We start from the raw sequence: 18559 nt of genomic DNA, 5'->3' as shown, positions 1-18559 counted from the left end.
CCATCCCAAGGCTGAGGCTGGCCAGGACTAGTTCCTTACATCCGTATAAATTTGGTAAGACTGTTAAGAGCTGGTCTCTGCAGTGGGCCAGCCTCTGCTGGAATCAGTCACCCCATGTTCTGTAGTGGCCAGTTCTTGAGCCAGGCTCGTGGCCTCCAGAGAGGTGTGCAGAGGCATCCCTGTCCATCCAGCTGACCTGAGTCCTCAGCAATGGGGCCTTGCAGAGAAGTCTTTTTCGGATTACATGTGCAAATTTTAAAGCACAATTAGAGGGAAGGAGTAATTCTTCTGTTCCATATACAGCATAGATAGCAGCCATTAAAAAAATGTAAACAAAGGCTCTTTTCTTTTCTTTTCCCTTTTTGTTTTGTTTTTGTAGGACTGGTCAGCAAACCCAGATCTGTGTGTGCTAGGCAAGTTCTTTATCACTTGGCTACTATACTCTGAGCCTAAAGGTGTTTTTGTTGTTTTAAAGCAGACTGTTTAAGCTCATATGAAGTTATTTATAACTTTTTTTCTCATTTTGTGAAAACTAGGTTTTGTGATGAAAAGAATGTGCTACAACCCATTTTGTTTTATCTTATTTTGCTTTGGTCAAAGTTTAGTAATTCTTAAAACACAAAGACCTAGATTAAGATACAAAGACCTGAGTAAAGTTTTATAAAATGAAAGCGTTGGTTTTTGACTGGTTCTGCCAAAACCAGAACAAACATAAGGAAGTCAAGGCTCTTTCCATTTTTTTTTAACACCTTAATTTTTATACCTGTTGAGGAATTGTCAAAAGGCCCCATTGACCTGGGCTGCAGACTCCATGACCACTCTGCAGACTGAAATTGCCCTTTCTGTACTCCCAGTTAGAGAAAATCCTCACGATTTTGGCTTCGTGCTCATGCATTGTACCTGGCACTTTGAAAACAGTGGTGAATAAGACTGGCAAAGCCTTGACTTCATGGAACCCAAGTTTTAGTGGGAAAAATGTTAAGTTAGGTGTCTGAACAGCTGAGTTTAAACCCTAGCTCTGTGACTTCAAACCTCAGAAGTTTCCCCTTCTCTATGGGGGATATAGTTCTAGACATTTTGTAGATGCCTGAAGCCTGGAATAATGTGGAACTCTAGATATGCTCTGCCATTCCTCTACATACCTATGGTACAGCTTAATTTATGAATTAGGCATACAAGGATTACAGCAGAAACTAATAGTAAACAATTATACCAATACACAGTAGCAGGATTATTTATGCTTGCAGCTAGGGATCAAACCCAGGGCCTGGAGCATTTCAGACATTGGTCGACTACTGAGCTACATCCCCTGTCCAGAAGTTACTTAAAAATTATGAATTATTTATTTATAGAATTTTCCATTTAGTATTTTTGAACCCCAGTTGACCCTGGGTAACTGAAACTGTGGAAAGCAAAAACCACAGATAAGCAGACTAGTGTACCAGCTGTGTGACATTGCAAGGTCACACACACCCTGGGCCCCGATCGATCTCTTCATCTGTACAGTGGGGCGAGCTCTTGTCAAGGTTTCTGTGGCCTGAAATATGCAGTATATATGAACGTGCATGATGATGGTTCATAGAAGTTAGTCATTTTTATTGCTTTTCTTCTTTTCCTTTTTTTTTTTTTTTGTTGAGACTAGTCTGATCTGGAACTGTCAATCCTCCTGCCTCAGCCTCCTAAACGCTGGGATTACAGATGGGCAACACCATGCCCAGCTCCTTTTATTTTTTAACTCCTGTGTCTGTGAGGATTATATTCAGTTGCATTGGCTGATACTTACCTTCATTGAGACAGATAGGTACATATTCTCATTTTGCAAGGAGCCCGGACGTTATTAGTCCATGGCTGGTGCAACTAGTCGATGAATTATTCCCTGTCCTACACCCCCATCCCCAGTACATGACATTAATCTTGTTGATAAAATGAGAATGGCTTGGTTATTGTACCCATGTTCCAGGCAGGACAAACAGGAAGAGCAAAGGGCAAACTGTGTGTAGTGAGCCAGTCCTTTCCACCACAGAAGCACTAACTTAGAAACACTCCACTAGGAGGTTCCATTATTTCTTCCCTGTCAGACACTGACAGCTGGCCTTCCCTAGCTGCAAAGGAGTTTGGGGAAGTCAGTATTTTAACCAAGTACACTCCAGCCCAAATCAGGGTTATGTAAGTAGAAAGAAGAGGCAAGGATCTTGAGATGGGAAGTGGCTGGCTCCACTGTCCTTACCTTACAGCAAGTCAAGGAGGTCTACCTGATTGTGTGTAAACTCCTGGAAGGAGTAGACTGTACCTTCTGTTTCTTTCCCACATCAAGCTGCATAGAGCATCTTTATCTTTCCCAAGCAATCCGTAAGTCAGTCATTGATCACTTTTACATAAGACTATTCAATTGTTGATTTCTTTCTATATAGTCTTACTTAAAATCTTGTGGGCCCTTTGTGTTGTGGGTATATGTAGAAGATGAGTCACTAAATTCAGAGGACTTGGGAAGGCATTTGTGACTTCTTTCTGCTGGAATGTATGAGGTTACCAGCAGTAGTGTTATCAGAAGCAAAGCTGACATCCATACAGCATCCTCATATCCACTCCTTATCCAGTTTAGACCCATGAAGTCACAAATAAAGGCAAATATGGCCCAGAAGGAAGAGCGGAGACTCCCTGAAAAATCTTTGGAGACTGTGAAGGATGACTGACCAAATCCTGTCATGGGTTTATCTCCCCTACTGGTGCCCACATCCATGGGCACTATCCACTCTGTTCTCTGAGCTTATACAGTCCTGGCCTTACTGAGGCTACATGGCCTGGACACAACCCAGAGCTGGACCTCCACTGTGGAGAGACGCATTTGACTGCTTTTCAGTGAAACTTAAATTTCTGCCAGTGACTTGCAACATTAACTTTCAGTACAAGTTACCAGTGAGTGAATGAAAGGACACATATCTCTTTCAACTTTGTGAAGGATTTGGGGATGCGGCTCTGGTGTTTGGTCTTGAGGGGTTTTTGGCTGCTAGTGACACACCAGAAGACTGATCCTAGTATGCATAGGATTGAGAGAGTTAGAACTGGTTGAAAGAAAGTCCAGTCCAATAGCTAGCATGTTTTATGTTACTTAGTTCATGTACAGGCATGTTCTAAGTACAGTACAAATTCCAACAGTACAAGTCATAGTGCACAGAAACCTCTGGAAAACCCATGTGATAGATACAATTGTCTCTATTTTGCATATTAGAAAATTGGGGTTCAGTGGGACTAAGCAACTTGCCCAGAGTCATCAGTCATTAAGGGTAGAGCTTGACTTTAAATGCTGGCATTTGACTCCAGAACTTCCATTATGAGCCATTCATTGTGCTGCGTACTTCCTGAGGGGTGGGCCTCATTCATATGTAGAATGAATCTAGCATATCTGATCTGCTCCCCATGGTCTTCACCAAGTACAAAACAAAAGGTGACATGCTTGATTTGCAGCAGGCAAGGTCATGTTTAGACTTCTAGAACTTGCTTGTACAGAATACGACCAGCAGGACTGAAGGTTAGCATGGCAGGTGCATATCTCAATTGGCTGTATCCTCATCATTTTCCCAAATAAGATACCCTTTTAGACAGGTCATAGAAGAGGAGTAGGCTGGCCTAAAGTAGTTTTGATGTTCATTTTAAATCAAAGATTCTGAAAGAGAGATGGGATAGGAAAAGTTATAAATGACAAAGGTTATGGCTGAAAATTTCAAACCTTTTCATTGTTCTTTGAACACTCTCTAAGTGTAAGAATTTGTACCACATGGCAAAAAGGTCATTTATCCAACAGAGTCAAGGAGTGGGTGGGATATTACTTCAAAACAACACCCACACTTCATAAACCTGAAAAACCTGCCATTTCCTTTGGAGAGTTAGTGTTACGTAATCGATGGACCCAAGCCATGTCCCATGATACGTGTCCATATTGAAAAATTGTTCAGCATTAATAAAAGCTTAGTATGTACTCTGCTACCCTAAGCTGAATACTGCTTGAGGAAGCCAATAGGATATAAACAAAGGGAAATATTATTCTGAAAATAAATTGAATATAATGTTTGACATCTTGTTCAATCATTGCATGTATGCTCGTTTTCTCTCTCTGTAATTCTAAGTAAAGCATGAATTGCTTTGATAAAGTGTGACTGAGAAGAAGAGAAATCATGATATCCATCCTAATTTTTTGAGGGAAGTTGTTAAAAAAATTATAAGCCGGGCATTGAGGCATGGCTTCCTAAGGAGGCAGAGGCAGGAGGCCTTGTTCAAGGGCAGCCTGAGCTACATAGCGAGACACTGTTCCCTCTTCCCAAATGATTTAGAAATGTTCAGAGTCTGGAATAGGAGACAGGGTGGTGATGCTTGGTGGAGAAGACAAAGACTATCAATGTGCTAAAGAACACAAAAGGTGTCTTTATTTGGAACTTACCAAGTGCCAGGCACTTGACTTTTACTGTCTCACACAGTCCTCCTAAGTAACCCAGTTAGGTAGGTACTTTTTGGGGTGTGTGTGTGTGTGTGTGTGTTTTTACTGGGGATTGTACCAAGGGCCTTAAACATGCTAGGTAAGCTCTCTACGATGAGCCATGCTCCCAGCCCTTTTGTTTGCATTTTTGTCTTTTGAGACAGGGTCTCACTAACTTGACCTGGGTGGCTTTGGACTTGAGATCCTCCTGCTTCCGCCTCCACAGTAGCTGAGATTATAGGTCTATGTCATCACACCCACTTCAGGTGGGTGCTGTTTTGTCATCACTACTTTACATCCAGAGGTATCAAGGCACAGTGTGTGGCAGCACTGACTTTTCCCCCAGGTCCAGCTGACTTCAGAGTGTGTCACTCTTAGCCTGGGCTGGGTTGGGCCACTCACTTCCTTAGATTTGGCCCTACACACACCTGCCTTGATCATTTAAAAGTGACCTTGTAGCAAAAAGCCTGAAAGTATAGGCAGGGAATAGATCATGAAATAAAAGAAAAAACCTGGATGGGGAGTGCTTTGACTGGGTTGACAAAATGTCACCAGTGTTGTCATTGATACTGAATATTCATGGGTTTTAACAATGTGCCAGATTTTGGCACTGGAATTGCTTTCATTTGGAGCCAGTGAATTTGCAAGCTGAATTATGTCATGTACATGAAATCCAGTTTCTATTGGCTGTGAAGGGCCAGATGTGGAGTAGAGCAAGAGAGGAACTTGTCCCCATCCCTGAGAGGGAGGCCCTCCTTTCGCCTCAGCTGTCATGTCTCTCTCATCTCATCTCAGTCCTGACCCTACAGCTGGAGAAAGGGTGACACTTGACAAACAGTAGGGTGACCCTTAGCAAACAGATAGTATAAACTGAATTTAATTTATGTTCATATGATGCGAAATATCTTTGATGCCCCAAGGATAACAAGAAATGTCAAATTAAATTTATGTAAATTATTTTACATACATTGGTTCATCATCAAATAAACAAACTATAAATCATACTTACATAGGACACAAGCGGGGAGAGGAGAGGTGGCCCAAATAACGTGTACACATGTGAGTAAATGTAAAAACTTAAAATAAAAAGAACGAAAACTCAATCTAATTCTCATCTGTCAGGAATAATAAGATATTAAATGTAATATAAAGATATGAAATGATGCTGTGCTGGGGAATAAATCTCTAAAAAGAAAAATGACTTTTCCATGCAAGCTAATCAAACCAAGAACCTTAGAGCTACCTGAGGCTGTCACTTGAAACCATACCGTTTCTGCCCTGTAAGGCAACCACACGTGTTTACCTGGAACACTAGTGATGTATAGATTATTTTGGCTTCATTATCCACAGAGACCCCCTCTTTTTAAAAAATACTTGTATGGACAATAAATTACAGTGGTTTCCTAGTACCCACAGAACATTGGTTCTAGGACCTGTCGTGGATACCAAAATCCATGGATGCTCCAGTTTCTTATACTCAGTGGCATCCTATTAGCATATAACCCACACATATCTGCCCTTGTGCTGTAAAATCAATCTCCTACCTAAACATGGGTGTGCCAGTGTCTTTATTGTATGTACATTCCTTCAGATACACGCCTAGAGGTGGATCATATAATAGTTCTATTTTTAGTTTTTTAAGAACTTTCATAACACCTTCCATAATGCTTGTGTGAGAGGCACTCAAGTTGCTTTTGCTAAAAAGCACTGACTTCTTATCTGGAGCCACAAATTAACTAAAAACAGGAGAAGCTTGGCATCCCTGCCTCCATTTTGTATCTGTCTTTGCTCTAAGCCATTCTCTCCGTAGTCACTTTGCAATCACCTTGGATTCCAGAAAGGACAGAACTGATAACATCTTTATGACAAGGGATTGAAACTTCCCCAGAATAACAGTGGAACATGCAGGACAGACCACCCCTCCAAATGAGGACAGTTACCTATAAAGATGAGGCTGCATCCTGAAGCAGAAGTAATCATCTCATGAAAACCAGATTGCTCCCCTCAAGTGATGACAGCGATAACGTCTTCTCTAGAACGCCTCTGGGAACACTTGGACTCAGATAATGGTCAACCAAAACACACCTGTGACTGGGACTGTTCAACTATGCATACCTCTGTCCCCTGCCTCTGGTTCTTTTGTCTACTTAAACCTATAGCTCATGTCTGTACCCCAAAGATGGCTGAAAATGAGCCGAGTGCTCACTCTGCCTCTTTGCCCGGCATGTCCCGAGCCGTGTGATAAACCTCCTTTCTCTGCCTTCAGAAAAAGAAAATACTGACATCTTTCAAGACCCTCAACCTTTGCCTTCTTGTATCTCTCGTTGTACACACCCAATCCGTAGCCCTGGTGGATCCCTTTTGTATGCTTCTTCAGGAAAAAGTGACTGGCTTGGGGGCCTGCCTTGGCAGGCCTGGGATGGTACAGAGAAAGAGCCAGACACAGCAAGAACCGTGGTTCAAAATTCAGCAGGAAATAAATCAATGGAGAAATTTATTTCCCGAGACTTAAGATTATGAAATCACAAAAATCTCTTTAAGTACAGGTTTTCCAGTAACGCATAACATATGTTCCCTTCTTGAGAATTAGGTCGTAACCATTTTTCTTTTTCTTTCTTTCTTTTTTTTTTTTAATTACAGTGAATTTTCTGGAAAGCCCAAAAGTGAAGTCTATTTTAGGAATTTCTTCATGCTTGAGCATACATTGCACTTTTCTGGCACTTTTTCTGCCAGACTCCATATGTAAAACTGAGATAGAGTTGTCTTTGCCTGGATGCACTTTAGAATATTTGTGTCTACATAGACATAAGAAGTGAAATGAGTGTGTGGCATTTTATTTGGCTTCCTTTCCTTCTTCAAGCAGACCAGAGAATCATGCAACGATTATACAACCAGCTCCTGAAAACTATTCTCAAAACAGTTATAAAAGAGCTGGAGGCATGGCTCAAGTGGTAGAGTGCATGCCTAGCAGGCACAAAGCCCTTAGTTCAAACCCCAGAGCCATCATAAAAACAAAAAACAATCATAAATCCAGTGACTTCATTCAGATTTGTGTTGAAAATGTGGCATCTTCACAAGTTCTTCTGAGTATCAGTCCAGTGTTTTACAGAACAGGGCCACGTATACTGGTGTGTCCTTTCAGTCCATCCCTTAAATACAGAGAATGGTCAGCAGGTGGTGCTCACAGCATGAGATTCTGCTGCATCAATGAGAAGGACCATGGTGAAGAGGACGAGGCGTTGGCAGGTGTTGGACGTGGGAGTCAGTGAGATGGCAGTTGTGCACCTGCCTGGCTGTGAGACTCAAGCAGACCTGCCTCCATGGTAATCCTGTTCTGTGATAGTGGATCCTTGAGAGTCTGAAGGTTGGAGGTGAATTCTTTATGTGTGAAGAATTTCATTTTGACCTGTATTTGTTCCTCCCTCTACTGTATGGTTTTATGAAGAACTCTGCTCTAAAGTAAGAGACTCAACAGAAAACAGGGCGGGCTGGATATGGCCTGTGTGGAGTTTGAGGCAGCCATATAACTTTTGTAAAATTGAGTTGAACGTTACTCCAGCAGAGAAGTGAACAGTGCACCCTCTCCCCCATGTGCCTTCTGCCTGTCTCCCAAGTCCCGTTGCCTGGTCTTGCCTGCTGTTTCTGACCCTAAAAATTGGAGGGCCCCAATTCTAGAGACACGCTCTTTATAATGCTTCCCTTCATTGTGTTCATTTGGTGTGATCCCCTTAGAGAAGTTGTTTTCTTGAAGTGCCGGGTATTGAACCCAGGGCCCTGTGCATGCTAGGCAAGTGCTCTTACCACTGAGCTACAGCTCCAGCCCAGGTCCGATCACTTTAAATATGTGATGACATTCAAATTCTTATCTGCAGCTCCAGGCTCTCATAAGATTTAATAAACACCCAGACTTCATAGATCCAAAGTAGACTCTACCCCTGTTCTCCCAGCCCTTCCCCATTTGGGAGGGCAAATGTCATGCCTGCTCCTCATTTAAGTTTCTACACAAGGGTCACCTCTTCAGAGAGGCCATCTTCCCCTGCTTCTACTCTTCTCTCCTTTCCTTGGCTCTGTGGTCCCTGCCTGACTCTCTCCATCCAAGCACCAGGGTCTCACCTGTGTTTGTTTAATGTACGTTCCCAGTGCCTCAGACAATGCCTGAGAGGTGGATAAATGTTTATTATATGAAGGTTGAGTAAAAGCAATTTAACAAAAATTGTCAAGGCTGAGGTAGGATGAAAGACATTGGTTAAGTTTAGAAGATGCTCTCCCTTCAATTGTTTTGTTTTGTTAAATTGGCATTAAATCTAATAATTCCTTACCTAAACAATTTTCTTATGTGAATTTTGCCTTTAAGAAACAGCTAAAGTAGTTTGGGGATCTTGAGGGAAAATGCTCACAGGTGAACCGTTTTGGGATCTAATTGTAGTATGATTGATGAAAAGATACTTGCTCTGGCTCAGTTCTGAGACTTGAAGTACAAAAATTAATGATTATTAAATGCTTAAATATATTTTCAGTGTGCACGAGAATGTTAATTACTGCTTCTTGGTTATGGAAACAGTACTGAAGTTCCGATCTTTTTACTCCATTAACAATGAGTGTGATGGGCCAAAAGGGCCCGGAAATGACCGTCAGTGCCTGCCGTTCATTCTCAGGACTGCACGATTTGGCTGGAAGAAGGATGTAGTAAGAAGAGGACTGTTTGGAGCCGACCTGTAAGCATCCACCAGGAGCTTCCACCTGCTACTGTCCAAATTTGGAATTTGGTTACATCGCTGTAATTTGGTTACATCAGGGTCAAAGAGAGAGGAGATGGCAGTTTGCATCCCTGCTCTGCCAGCTTCTGTTAGCAGGAAGAATTCACTGCATTCAAATTCATTCAGTGTAATTTTCCTCTTTTGCAAATTGATGAGTTGAGGAGCCTTACACTTATGAACATTGGCTTATTATTTTTTTGGCCAGTCTGAAGGTTGTGAACTTGGGAAATTTTAAAAACAGAATTCCAGTCACCACAGCAAGATGAACAAAGAAACAACAGTGCCATCTGCTGGTGACATGGGTGAAATGCAAGTAATGTGGGCATCACCAAACCTGAAGATAAAATTACTCAAAATGTGTGATAATTTGAAAAAATTAAATAAAAATAACATTGTAAGTTAGTCTTTCAGAGCAGAAAATTCTGTTACATTTTGGGAAAACTGTAGTAGTGCGAACTTTTTCTGGAAGTTCTGAAGCATTTTTGTGGCATTGAGCACTGACATTTGGCTGAAAGAATGAAAAATGGTTCAGAAACACAGAAAGAAGCCTTTGAGTCCTTCAAGGATAGAATTGAAATGACTTTACAAGCATTTTATCTAGAGAAGAGTGAGGCACACATTGGAAAGACAATAGGTTGCCTGGGTGTGGTCCCTGGTGACCACCAAGCTTTGGAACCTCAGGTCACTTCCTTAACTGCTGGTGACCACAATTCACTGTCAAATTTGGGACTTAAATTAAATGGTAGGGAAAATTCCTCACAACACGATAGATTTTATTATTCTAAATCATCAAAGGACTAAAGAAATGTTTCTGAAGACCATTTTCCCATGAAAATATTTCTTTCAAAAAAAGTAAACATTTATGCATATTTCTAACTTATCACATTGTGAACCGGTTTTATCCAGAGCCTGGGATGTCTGATATACTTGGTCTTTAACAATTAGGTCAGTACTTTCATAGTCCTTAGAGCAAGTATAAAACTCAGTGTGGGACTTCCTGTGCTTTAAGTGGTCACCTACACTTTCTGGGAGTCATGACCCATTGAAGTGAGATGGGCTCATACCATGACTGTGTTCAAAATGTAACAGAGTGAGATTTTTGAGTTTAAACATTTCTCTTTGAGGGATTTCCTGCCTTAATCTCTAGCCATGTAGCCAACTGCTCACTTTCTGCTACCTTTTTGTTTTGCCCAAAATTCCCCTGTAGCCCTGTGTCTGCTGTTTCTGCCTCTCCTCCTCCCTTATCTCCTTTTATTCTTTCTCCTCTCCTCCCTCCTTCTCTCCTTGTTAGTGAGACTTTTCATCACTGTGACAGATACCGAAAAGAAGACACCTTAAGGGATTAATCTTGGCTTCTGGTTTCAGTCCATGGCAGGCTGGGTTTGTTGCTTTGGGCCTGAGGTGAGGCAGACAATCGTGCTGGTCAGAGCATATGCAGAGTAGGCTATATACTTCCAGGTGGCCAGGAAGCAGAAAGAGAGCACCCAGGTTAGCAGGCCTCCTCCTTTCCCTTTTATTTCATCTGGTCCCCAGTGTGTTCAAAGGTATCACTCACATTCAGGGCAGGCCTTCTTCCCTTAGTAAAACCTACTCTGGAACCACCCTCAGAAGACACTTTCAGAAGCGTGCTTTACCAATCTCCTAGACAATTCTCAATCAAGGTGACAGTCAAGAATAACAATTATACTCCGTCTTCATCTTTTGTATGTATCCTCCTCCCCTTCCCTAACCCCTAACCTGTGGGTCAGATTTCTTCATATTCATCCTTGTACCTTACTTGTGATATCATTCACTACATACATGTTGGCTGAATGATCTAAAATTTGAAAACTCTGTACTGACTGCTCCTCTGTTTGGGTATCCAACCTTAAAAGCCTTTCAGGTACTTATGTGTTTAAGCCCTTTCATTTTGGCATGGATAGGAGGAAGGAAAGTCAGTCCTAGAGCTACGTTTTGGCAAAATTTGATGATCAGGTAAATTTCCTTACATTTTCTGTGTTGGCAGCATGGTAGAAAAGGGAATTCAAATCTAGAATTTAAATCTTGCAAGCCCAAGGATATTGAACTTACCTTCTGGGCTTTGAACTCACCAAGTAAAGTATTTCACTCCAGTCTCTAGCCTTCCCTTTTTGGGACAACCAAAGTTAATTTTCCTTGCTTTTCCTGCCTTTTTGCTTTATGTCAGTATTTAAGTATTTACTAGAGAAATGCTGAACTGACTAGTTTTTAGGCTGTGTATATCCTCCAGGTTCCTCTGGTTCACTGTATTCATCATCTCAAACTGGCAACCAGGGTAAAGGGTGAGGTGTGCGTCCAAATCTGGTGTCCTGACATGTGTTAATTAACTCGTCTTTGACCTTGAAGAGCTGGCAGGATGGACCTTGCATTTACAGTTGGCAGCAACCAGCTCCAGAGCTCCATCCTGGCTGCCCCATCTGTTTGGGCATCCAGTCTCCTGTTGATCTCATCGCCCATGCTCCAGCTACCCACACCTGATTTTTTCTAAACCTGGCCACGTGACTCACCTGCTAGCACAAGTGTCCTTTGTGCTGATGTTTTTACTTCTATTATTATGTGCTTTCTCTTTTTCCGCTCATGCAAGAGATTGCTCAGTGGCAGTAATTTGACTTGTAGTCAGTGGTTCACAGAAGTGAAAGCCACTTCAGTGACCACGTAGTGAAACCTGTCCTCTTCATTTAGTATGCATGAGTTGTTGACAAATGGCACCTCAGTCTGTTTCTAGGAATTCAACAGATGGGTGGGAAAGACCAGTGATAAAGACCCTATAGGTTTCCCTGCCTCGGTTAAGTAGTATTGGGTCAAACTAGTTCAGAAGACTTTGGTTCTCCCATGAACAAGACCCCTGGTAATCTCACTTGTTTTTCTCTTTTCTAGACACCCTCTCCGTAAATCGAACTCAGAAGACAGCTCTGTAGGTCAGTATCACTGTTTGGCTCAATTATTTAATTATTTTCTTTTTATATTTTATAGAAAACACAGACATGTCAAAATACAGAAGTCACCAAGAATCCTTCCACACAGAAATAAACACTGTTAAAGTTTTGATGCATAGATTTCTCCTCTCTTTTTAAAAATATAAGTGGATGGGATCGTATTCCACATACTACTTTATAATTTTTAAAAATGGAATATGTTACGAGCATTTCCACATGGTTTAGTGTTCTTTACAGTAAAAGGCTTAAGTCTGCATCTTAGTGCATGTGTCAGCATTTAATTAACCAATCTCTTCATTACTGGACATTTAAGTTGTTTCTGGTTTTCTTTCTTTATCACAAACAAATGATGCTGCCACAAAAATACTGAGTCTCTGTCCCTTATAATATCCTTAGGATGCGCCCTACAATTTGGAATTTTTAGTTCAAAGAGTATGCAGTTAAGACATGATATATTTGATGTATCCTTAATTATTTAAAAAAAAATGCCCTTTTGATATAGTAAAGGCCAGAGGGTGGTGGGTGATAAGTGATTAGGAACATAAGTGCTTAAATCAGGCAACAGGGCTTGAATCGACTCTGCCAACTCAGTCGTTGTGACCTTGGGCAAGTCATTTGCCTTTCCAAGCCTTGGTTTTCTCATCTCCTAAGTGGGAACAATAATAGATCAGACAAGTAGTGCTGGGTGTGATGGTACATGCCTGTAATCCCAGCACTCAGGAAGCTGATTGTACTGGGGTTTGAACTCAGGGCCTTACACTTGCTTGGCAGTTTCTCCACCACAGTAAGCGAGTCTTAGATGAGATCTGCCATTAGATAGCACAGTGCTGGGCTACAGTAAGTGCTGACTTGATGGTACCTATTGTTATTATTATTATTATTATTATTATTATTAGAGTCAGTCTTATTATGATAAGGTCGCATCTCCAGTTTAGAAGCATGAGAACAGGAGAAGAGGAGAAATACGGTTTACAGTCAAGGAAATACATTAGACTCCCAAACTGCCCAATAGAAATGCTGAGTAAGTGACGGTCAGTCTGCCTTAACCCTTGCTAGCTGGAATTTGCTTTATGTTTAGCCCTAGTGGCACAGACATGGCGCAGCTGACCTTCAGGATGGAGCGCACAGGAAGCCTGGGGCTGGAGGCTCTGATTTCATCCCCCTGGCTCTGGGCTTGTCAGACCTTAAATGAGGGCATCCTGTGTTGACAGATGACACCGTGCTAGCCTGGGCGGGACTGGGTTCCCACATGTCTACACCATGCCACATTGCTTGGCACCACCAGTCTAGACTGTGGAAACCCTCCACTTTGCTGGGCTTTGTTTCCAGTGGCCGTGGAGCAAGCAGACAGGCACCAAACAGGGACAGAGCTGCTGTGCTGTGTGTGCCACATCAGCATGTAGCAGCTGTGGGTGCTGCTGCTGTCTGTTATTTTTACAGAATAAAGATTTGCTCCCCCGTGCCCTTTGCTCTCCCCTTCCGCTTTTTAGAAAGGTATCGGAACCCTACCAAATACTTAATGTCTATCTATGGAAAAGAATTTGTTTTCATTTCCAAGTCACCCGAAATAGTCTGGGAAGGATAGGAAGTTAGAGAGAGACTGAGTTGGAAGATGTCACCACTGACTGCAGTCTGTTTTTCTTATTTTTGTGCCCTGGCTAATCTGTAGGAAGGTCACCAGGTAGTCTGCATGCCAGAGAGGTGGGAGTCAGACCCCACCTATGTCATAGCTAGATCCATGCAAACCTCACACCAGTTCCATAGCTAGACCCATGCAAACCTTACACACAGTGACACACGGCAGGTCAGTCTCCCCAGACCTCCAGAACCAGCCATGTCAACCGGTAGGGCACAAGGCAGACCAGCCACTCTGTTCTCTTCATTAAATCTGGAAAAACAGAAATAAATCAAGGGTACATGAACAACAGGCAAAACAACAGAACACAGTTTTAACTTCTTAAAGGAGCCTCTATGGTACAGTGGGAATAATTGTGGCTAAGACCAAAGAAGAAAATAGACCACAAGATGAGGCAGAATGAGGCACACTGGTTAAGCAAACATCAAAGTGAATCCTAGCTTGCATGCTCTGCCTGCCCTTCTGATGTTTCCTTATTCCTCTTCCTAACCCCACTGCTCCATTTCTTGCTACTAGGAAATTTGCATTTCTTTTAAAGAACTGTATAGGCATTTCTCAGTCTTTCACAAACTAAAAGAGAAAAACCATCTTTTGTGAAATCACAGTATTTTTCAAGCTTTGAAATTATAAGGAAGAGGCTGCTTTTGTTACCAATGAATTTATTGCTTGTGTCTTTTATTTTATTATTTTTTTTAAAGGAAAAGGAGATTGGAAGAAGAAAAATAAGTATTTCTGGCAGAACTTCCGAAAGAACCAAAAAGGAATAATGAGACAGACTTCAAAAGGTACCGTGAGACAGCCAGCTGACAGTAGGTCCTTTTAGTGCCCTAATGTTAAGAAGGCTGTGCCCCTAATGTAAATAGATCCTGAAAGTTAGAGTGACTCATTGCACGGTCAACTTTCTGACATTCCTCTCATTACTTTTTAGACTTTGTCCAAATCTGAAAAACAGAGTGGAAAAGAGTTAGCAATTCTTTCTTCTCCTAGATCTGACACCAAAGACCAAGTCTTTTGTGTTCTCAGGAACATCTTTACTCTTACACTTGCCAAAATCTAACCTCAAAGGGTCAAGGAAGCCTTCGTATTTGTTAGTTTTGGATTCTCTTGTCCACACTCCCACTTAGAACCTCTGCGTTCCTCTGAACTTTTGACGCTGCTGTGTCAGTGATAGCGATGAGGTTGTTGCCCCTAGAAACCCTTGAATAGTCTGACATCATGGGAATTTGTCCAGGCTGCTTTGTGAAGGAGTCCTGCTCTGCTCCAGGCTGTGCCTTTGTTGTTGTTTAGATAGTGAGTAAATATGTCGTCCTTTGAGGCCTGGTTATGTAATTTATGTTTCCTCAGTATTCACAGAGGAAACCAGAACAAATCCACTTCCACATTCCAGTCTGGCTCAGTAAGGTTATCAATAAATGAAAATTGTTTTATTGCTCACCAGTGATACCTCTTGTTTTCCTTTACAAAGTAATAGGTCCTCTCCCGCTCAGAATGCCCCTCCACTTACCACCACTGTCACCACCACTGCACACACAGAAATGAGAATAGTGGATGTGGACACTACACACTCCAGCTGCACAGCTGGGCTTCTGGGCGCCACTCAACCATGGCTACTTTCCTCAGTTGTTCTCATTTCAAGAAGTTATTGTTGGACAATAACTTTGGAAAAGGGATCATCTGTAGTTAAGAATAAAGTTTGGATTCTAATGAAACCTTATTCAGAGAAAGGAGGGGTGGGGGAACAAAGAAAGAGAGAGAGAGAGAGAGCCAGTAGATCATCAGCTCATGAGGGTTCATTAAAAATCCAAACAACTCCCCATCACCTCTTCTTCTAATAAATAGAGGGGACACGATATTAAGAAGAATCAATCAAGCAGGCTGTAGTCTGTACCCAGCACACCCTGTCACTCTTCCTGTCTGAGTGAGTGAATGTCCAAGGGAACTTGAGGGGTGTTTTTGATTGATTGCAAAATTGATTGATTACAAAATGCAAATGAGATGTTCAAACAAAGGAACATTAATTCCAAGGTAAGCTCTGCCTGCTGTGGGTTCCTACAAGTCCATAGCTAGTCTCGCTCTGTGCCCACGCGTCAAGGACAAACGAAGTGCCATGACTGAGATCCTGATGACACTAGATGCTAGCATAGTGTGTCTGAGAAAGATGGGGCAGAGGAGAAAGGGGAGGGGCTACACTGTCAGTTTCTTCCTGGTCTACATGTTAGGCCACCGTCACTGATGTCCTTCCCATACACTGACCAAAGGCATAACTGGCCAACAGTGCTCATGTGTATTAGAGACAATGGCAGTATATTTGTTTTGCAGGAGAAAGCTCTAGAAGGAACCTAGTCAGGGTTTCTTGTCCTTTGTGGTGCTGGCTGCCTTTGGTTCTGAGGTGGAAGCTGATTTTCCCTCATAGTGCAGAGACCTATCTATGACATCAGTACTTCCAGATGTAGACATCTGTAGTATCTTTCTATATCTATGGTTTTATTTTTTGTCTTTATCCTGAGAGGTGCCCCAGGTTGCAGGGTTGCTCTGTGTGCTGACCTCCATCTATCATGGCAGAGGCTTCTCTCCAACTTGTAAACATGTTCTCATTTCAAATGGGAAGCTACAAAGAGCTCTTGGCCAAAGGAGTCTTGGGGTGCTTGTCACTTCTAGTTGGGTGCTGTGTACTTCCTATAACAAACACCTCCCTCTCTGTCAGCTGTCTTTTAGATGCCCCATCTCAAAAGTTCTGGCCATTTTGAAGGATTTGCTTCTATGATAACATCCACGTGTTCTTGGAGCCTTTTTCCCAGTGCTTATGGGCTTCCCAAGAAGTAGCTTGTCTCTGCTTCCTCTTGTTCCATCTATAACATCCAAGGTAGACAGGGCCCCAAGAATATCCTTCCTTCACCCTGATAACAGACTTCCAGGACTAGCAGTCTGTTTCGCCTCTTGTTTCATCCCTGCTGTCCTTGGTCCTCCATCTCCAGGAGAAGATGTCGGTTACGTTGCGAGCGAGATAACAATGAGTGATGAGGAGCGGATTCAGCTAATGATGATGGTAAAAGAAAAGATGATCACCATTGAAGAAGCGCTTGCCAGGGTAAGAGTGCAGACATGTGGCTTTCGTTTGTGGCTGTCTGGCCCCTCACATTTAAAAATGATTGGGAGCAGCAGAAGGTACAGAAATATAATACATAAAGCCTTGGGTCATGGGGCTGGAGATTCAACCCAGGGCCTCCCACATGCTTGACAAGGACTGTACCTTGTTTTGATGATATTATGGTGGTTATCAGGTACCCACATTGTCAGATAAAATATTCCATTCCATTTACTTGATACAAGCATACCACCTCTGGAGGTGAAACTTCCTTATTTGGTGAGCGAATGCATGAATCAATGAATGGCAATTGCTTTTGATTGTGGATCACTTTAATGTGGAAAACGACCCTCTGAACACCATTACAAAATTCAAAAGCCTTTTGAAAAAAATTGATGAAAGAATGTAAACAGTGGAAAAATTAAAATTAAATATATTAAAAACATTATAGACATGAGTTCTAAGATGTCAGGTATACCTTAAAAGTTTACTTTCCTCGGTAATATGAGTTGCAGTTTATTACATCTTTTTTTTCCTCACTAAGCTAAAGTAGGCATAAACAGAAGCCTAGTTTATCTTTCACATTAAGATATTTCTTAGGCGGAATGGTGGCTCATGCCTGCAATCCCAGCTACTCAGGAAGCAGAGCTCAAGAGTATCTATGTTTAGGCCAGCCTGGGTAGAAGAGTTCATGGGACCCCACTTCAACCAGTAAAACCCAGACGTGGTGGCATGCACCTGTCATCCCAGCTACATGGGATGTGTAAATAAGAGATCATGGTGCAGGCTGGCCCAGAATAAATACAAGCCCCTAACAACAACAACAATATATACTAAAGCAAGAAGGGCTGGAGCATGGCTTGAGTGGTAGAGCACCTGCCTAAACAAACAGGCCCTGAGTTCAAACCCCAGCACCACCGAACAACAAAAAAAGAATGTTTTCTGCTTTGCTGTTAATCAGTGAACTGATTTGATTCTTTTCAACCTTGAACAGTTGGTTCTGTATTGCAGACAAGTCATAAATAATAGCCAGGGTTAGAAATGACTGAAAACCTTCAGATCACTGGGGAGTCATTGAATGAGTTATGACTTTGCCTGTGTGTTAGTCCATTTGGTGGTGCTATAGCAGAATACAGCAGACCGGGGGGGATTTTTAAAGCACAGAAATTTATTGCTCACAGTTCTGAAGGCTGAGAAGTCCAGTGTCAAGATGCTAACAGGTTTGTTGTTGGGGGAGGCTGTGCTCTTATCCAAGATGGCACCTTACACATCCCGTTCTCTGGAGGGGAGGAAGATTCACATGACAGAAGGACCAAGAGGGAAAAAGAGGCTGAACTCACTCTTTCATTAGTCCTGCCCTTGGCCACAGAGTCTTTATGGCCCTGACACCTCCCGAACTCTAAGCCCCACCTCCTAACACTGTCCCTACAATTAAGTTCAACATGAGGTTTGGAGAGGATAAACACTGAAGCCAAAGCAGCCACTAATGGAATCTTAGGTCTGAAACCTTGAAACAGCAACGACGTGCTTAGTTTACTTTAGTATACCTGACTCTAAGCCTCAGTAACTTAGAATCAGGTGTTCTAAGATAATATTGTAAGAAGAAGCACTTATGTGAGTAGAGGGTTTAGTAGGACAGACACTTGGGGACTGGGA

General features: G+C 42.2%; 1 protein-coding gene across 7 annotated transcripts in view; it reads left to right on the top strand.

Annotated features, from left to right (window-relative positions):
* Sash1 (SAM and SH3 domain containing 1) overlaps positions 1 to 18559 on the top strand; it is a 280149-nt gene that overhangs the window by 203976 nt on the left and 57614 nt on the right. For all 7 annotated transcript variants that reach the window (XM_074072429.1, XM_074072428.1, XM_074072427.1 and 4 more), the window contains 3 exons: positions 12124 to 12164; positions 14517 to 14603; positions 16794 to 16906. In XM_074072429.1, coding sequence (XP_073928530.1) covers positions 12124 to 12164; positions 14517 to 14603; positions 16794 to 16906 — 241 coding nt within the window. The remainder of the gene's footprint in view (positions 1 to 12123; positions 12165 to 14516; positions 14604 to 16793; positions 16907 to 18559) is intronic.

The sequence above is a fragment of the Castor canadensis genome, chromosome 1 (assembly GCF_047511655.1).
Source record: "Castor canadensis chromosome 1, mCasCan1.hap1v2, whole genome shotgun sequence".
Classification (NCBI taxonomy): domain Eukaryota; kingdom Metazoa; phylum Chordata; class Mammalia; order Rodentia; family Castoridae; genus Castor; species Castor canadensis.
Note: the sequence above shows the minus strand (reverse complement) of the source record. Positions and strands in the feature narration are given on the sequence as shown.